Source organism: Sinocyclocheilus rhinocerous, unplaced genomic scaffold, assembly GCF_001515625.1.
Source record: "Sinocyclocheilus rhinocerous isolate Xijiao unplaced genomic scaffold, SAMN03320098_v1.1 scaffold547, whole genome shotgun sequence".
Taxonomy (NCBI): domain Eukaryota; kingdom Metazoa; phylum Chordata; class Actinopteri; order Cypriniformes; family Cyprinidae; genus Sinocyclocheilus; species Sinocyclocheilus rhinocerous.
In genome coordinates, this window is record NW_015662974.1 from 214,065 (window position 1) to 218,926 (window position 4,862).

The 4,862-nt window shown below is 33.8% G+C and overlaps 2 protein-coding genes across 2 annotated transcripts in view; both read left to right on the forward strand.

Moving 5' to 3' along the window:
* Positions 1-2,188, forward strand: part of LOC107728651 (structural maintenance of chromosomes flexible hinge domain-containing protein 1-like) — a 3,859-nt gene extending 1,671 nt beyond the window's left edge. The window contains exon 2 of the mRNA XM_016538918.1: positions 2,087-2,188. Coding sequence (XP_016394404.1) covers positions 2,087-2,188 — 102 coding nt within the window. The remainder of the gene's footprint in view (positions 1-2,086) is intronic.
* A 343-nt stretch (positions 2,189-2,531) lies between these two features.
* Positions 2,532-4,862, forward strand: part of LOC107728652 (structural maintenance of chromosomes flexible hinge domain-containing protein 1-like) — a gene marked incomplete at its 5' end in the record, with an annotated part of 55,908 nt that continues 53,577 nt past the window's right edge. Inside the window, 3 exons of the mRNA XM_016538919.1 lie at positions 2,532-2,568; positions 2,645-2,727; positions 4,592-4,722. Of these exons, the coding sequence (XP_016394405.1) occupies positions 2,532-2,568; positions 2,645-2,727; positions 4,592-4,722 (251 nt within the window). The remainder of the gene's footprint in view (positions 2,569-2,644; positions 2,728-4,591; positions 4,723-4,862) is intronic.

The following is a 4,862-nucleotide window of genomic DNA, read 5'->3' on the forward strand; positions in this document are numbered from 1 at the left end:
TAAAGATACATTGAACAGCAGCGCGATTTGCTAAAGCAGCATATTCAGCGGGAATCCTATCACATGCACTCTGATTGTGTGGATGCAGTCAGTTTTGACCGCAAAAAATGAGGTAAGCTGATTGGATATCATGTATTTGACCGTTTACGGCACCCCCAATTTTCCTGTTTTTACATTAGAAGCGGCATTTTGCTTGTCAGAAATACGTTCGGTTTTAATGTTGCTTTAAGTTGGGGTATTAAATGAATGCCAAAACTCAGAATTTTGTTCGCGTACCCCCCACGTCGTCTCACGTACCCCCAGGGGTACGCGTACCCCAGTTTGAGAACCACTGCTCTAAAGGACCCCCTTGCCACATTCACCTCTGCAGAGTACATCAGTGTCAGACAGGCTCTGGTCAGTTTTATGGTTTTAGAACATTTTAAATCCTAATGTTAATATTTCCTGTCTCAACCATGATATGTCAACCCCATCTTCCAATTTCCGAGGAAATTATTTGAAATATTTAGATCATTATATTCTCCTGAAGCAGGTTCTCTTAGCATCTAGCATCAACAGAAATGGCTACTACATGAACCAAATTTGTCAACACCGTCAGATGTCACCACCATAAGAGTTTGTGTTCCAATGATATATCAAAATACTTAAATGTGACTCTTGATAAAAGCTTTATAAACAATAACATACTCACTGTTTGATGTGCTTCTTTTAATACAGAAGTTAAAATGACTACAAATTCAGGTTTTCGTCAACTCCGTCACTTCTGTCACCTCCGTCAGTTGAATATTTTGATAATATTTCATTATGGTATTTTATATTTGTTGTGGAATTGTTGGTCACATGTGAAAGTGTAATCTGTCTGCTTACATGAGAATGTGTTTTGAAATGTTAAAGACGTCTTGGTTGCTGTTAAAGATAAAGTTGAAATTATATTATTACACAGTCCAAGGTAAAAAGCACATTTTGATACAAAAAGAGAAAAGCTGGGAGGTTGTATCAAAGCATAGCTCAGTAGCTTAGTACATATACGTCACATAAATGTAGTTTCATTTGTCTGAGTACAAGGTTTTATTTTTTCAGTTTTGCACCCTGTTTTGTCCCATTTCTCCAGAATCAGTGCAGGGTAAGATAACATCTCTGAGACCGGTGCATAGATGCAAACTCCTCATTTTTCAATAACGACTCACTTTTTTAAGATCAAAATACGTCACCTATGAGATTTGCTTAGATCCAATGAGAAAGTGTTTTTATGAGGGGGTCTTGCAAGGGTAAATAAAGTTGTTTATAGTATTTTCTTTACTCTTTACTTAAAATACTACCCTTTTAGACATAGTTTTTGATGTATTTGAGGTCTGAGATGTGGGAACGGTGAAGAGAGTTATAACATGGGATTTTGACCAAAATATGTGACCCTGGACCACAAAACCCGTCATAAGGGCTGAATAAATAAGCTTTCCATTGATGTATTGTTTGTTAGGATCGGACAATATTTGGCTGAGATACAACTATTTGAAAATCTGGAATCTGAGGGTGCAAAAAAATCAAAATATTGAGAAAATCATCTTTAAAGTTGTCCAAATGAAGTTCTTAGCAATGCATATTACTAATCAAAAATTAAGTTTTGATATATTTACGGTAGGACATTTACAAAATATCTTCATGGAACATGATCTTTACTTAATATCCTAATGATTTTTGGCATAAAAGAAAAATGGATAATTTTGACCCATACAGTGTATTTTTGACTATTGCTACAAATATACCCCAGCGACTTAAGACTGCTTTTGTGCTGCAGGGTCACATTTATTCAATCTTGATTTTTGTAAAATGTTGCAACAAGATGTTTTGTGTGTGTGTGTGTGTGAAAAATTACAGTTTTGGACATATAAGAATAAAAGTAATAAAAAATATTTAAAAAAATGCCTTAAAGTAACTACAAATGAGCATGTAAAACAAATATCTTTAAAAGAAATTCCGTGTGGAGCATGTGCTTTACCTGTTTGCATCTCTGCAGGTAACGCCGCCCTGTTTACCAGGGTAAAATAACATCTGTATGGTAAACCATATGGGTTTATTTTCATTTTAGGAGTTTTCACTGTCGACAAACGAGACTTTTGTTATCAGCACGACGGACCGAGGAGAGATCGACGCAGAACTTTACAGTAAGAGCTCAAAACTTTTATTTTGAAAAATTAAATATGGCTTGTATTTACTTGTCTGATTTCATTGTGTCGTTTTTATTTTTTTGGTCGCTTTGTTAGTTTTTAAGTATATTTTTATTGTGATTTAAAATTGTAAAAAAGTAAAAAATTTTAACTTTATGTATCTATGTTCTGTGCTGTATTTTATTGTTTACAGTTTTACATTTGAAAAATGTAAAAACAGTAGTGCTCTTTTTTTTTTTTACAGTAGGAACTCTGAACGTTTTTAAAATGTAGTATTATATTCATTTGCTCATCTATTTTCGTTTTGTTTTTGTTTCGATATTTTTTTATTTCAAAACAAAAAAGTAATTATATATATTTTTTTAATTTGCATACTACGCTAGTGAAGGACAGAAGGCGCTGCGTAAGTTTGCACGCTCACCTCTGCCATGCTGCCGCGCTTGAGCACGATGCCAGTTTCTCTTTCTGTTGTGTTGCAGCCTATGCCTTCGCTGAGCTCATCGATAACGCGCTGTCAGCCACAGCAAGAAACACGGGAATCAGGAGAATTGAAATCAGACTGGTGAGAATTCAACCTTGTCTTTATTACAAACCCTTGTGAACTGTCTCAATGTCATTGATATATATGCATATATATGTGACCCTGGAGCACAAAAGCAGTCTTAAGTCGCTGGGGTATATTTGTAGCAATAGCCAACAATACATTGTATGGGTCAAAATGATAGATTTTCCTTTTATGCCAAAAATCATTAGAATATCAACGTCCATAAAGATATTTTGTAAATGTCCTACTGTAAATATATCAAAACTTAACTTTTGATTAGTAATATGCATTATCTCAATATTTAGTTTTTTTTGCACCCTCAGATTCCAGATATTCAAATAGTTGTATCTCGGCCAAATAATAATCTCGGCCAATTTATTCAGCTTTCAGATGATGTATAAATCTCAATTTCGCAAAAATTGACCCTTATGACGGGTTTTGTGGTCCAGGGTCACATTTATTAAAAGGTGAAGAACCACCATCATGCCTCACTTGCCGAACTAAAATGACTATAAAAACAGTACAATCCAATAAAATATGTTTCAATGTAAATAGACACCGGTTTTATTGGTGTGTCTGACTGATTTATTTCAAAATGTATCACCTGAATGTGTTTTAGAATTTTTGTCTAGTGTACATCTGAAATGTCTTTTATAACCTTTTGTTAATTGTATACCTTGTATAATTTATTCAGAGATCACCATGAAAATAGCCTTGATGCTGGCATGGCGTTATAAAGAATGAATGAATGAATAAATAAACAAACAAACAGACAAAGGTAGACTTACATTGACAGTGTGACTGCAGATGTCCAGTATTGAGTGATCAAAAATACCTTGAAAAATAATATTGTGAAATATTACAATTTAAAATAACTTTTCTATTGTAAACTATTTTAAAATGTAATTTATTGCTGTGATCAAAACTGAATTTCCAGCATCATTACTCCAGTCTTCAGTGTCACATGGTCCTTCAGAAATCATTGCTTCTCAAGAAACATTTCTTTAAAAAATTATGTAAACCAAACACAACCGTTTTTGCTGCATAACATTTTTGTGGAAACCATGATGCATCTTTTCTGGATTTTTTTTCTGAATTAAAAGAATAGCATTTATTTGAAATAGAACTGCTCAAGAAACATTTCTTTAAAAAATTATGTAAACCAAACAAAAAACAACAGTTTTTGCTGCATAATATTTTTGTGGAAACCATGATGCATCTTTTCTGGATTTTTTTTCTGAATTAAAAGAATAGCATTTATACAAACTAAACATTACAGACGGAAGGTCTGAGGCATTTACATGTTAGATGCTCTATGCCTTATGTTTATTGCACACTTAAGTTAAAAAGCATAATGTTAGCCAAATGACAATTTGACCAAAAAATATTAATCAATTTTTTTTTTATTTTTTTTTTTTAGTTTATAATCAGCCCTACAAGCATATAAATATTGAGATGAATTACGTCATATATATAATTAGATTGAACTATTTTTGTAATTTTATGGGATAGTTATATATAAAATGATCATTTCCCTTTGACATCTTTTCATTGAGCAAGGTTTCTTTTTTGCAAGGTATGCTTGCAGTTTTTAGATTTTGGCCAAATCAAACTGTATCTTATAAAGGAGTGTGGTTATGATGTCTAAAATGTTATTTGTCTAGTTAGCTCATGGTTTGATGCTGGTCATGCTGGTCATGCTTGCATGCATTTTCCTTTTGCAATATGAAAATATCACACATTTTATAGTCATCTGGGAAATCTGGGAAAAACAAATGCATTCAGTGCGTTGTCATGGGCAAGCAGTAGTTTTTGTGACACTTATTGACCAATTATTAGTCTCCGTGAACTGGATGTGTTGTTCTCTCTCTGCGTTTTCCAGCTGTTTGATGAGTCTCAGGGAGGACCTGCTGTTGTGGTGATGGATAACGGCTGTGGAATGACATCTAAACAGCTGAACAACTGGGCCGTTTACCGTCTGTCCAAGTTCATACGAGAAAACGGCATGAAGAGGTGTGCTCTTCAGAAAACCTGAGCTTTTTCTTCCCTGGGTTATTTTATTATGAAATGCATTTAGCCACTGCAAAACAATGCATAATTCTGGTCATGCTCGTCATGCAGTGAAGATTATGAGTCAAAAATAGTGCTGTCAA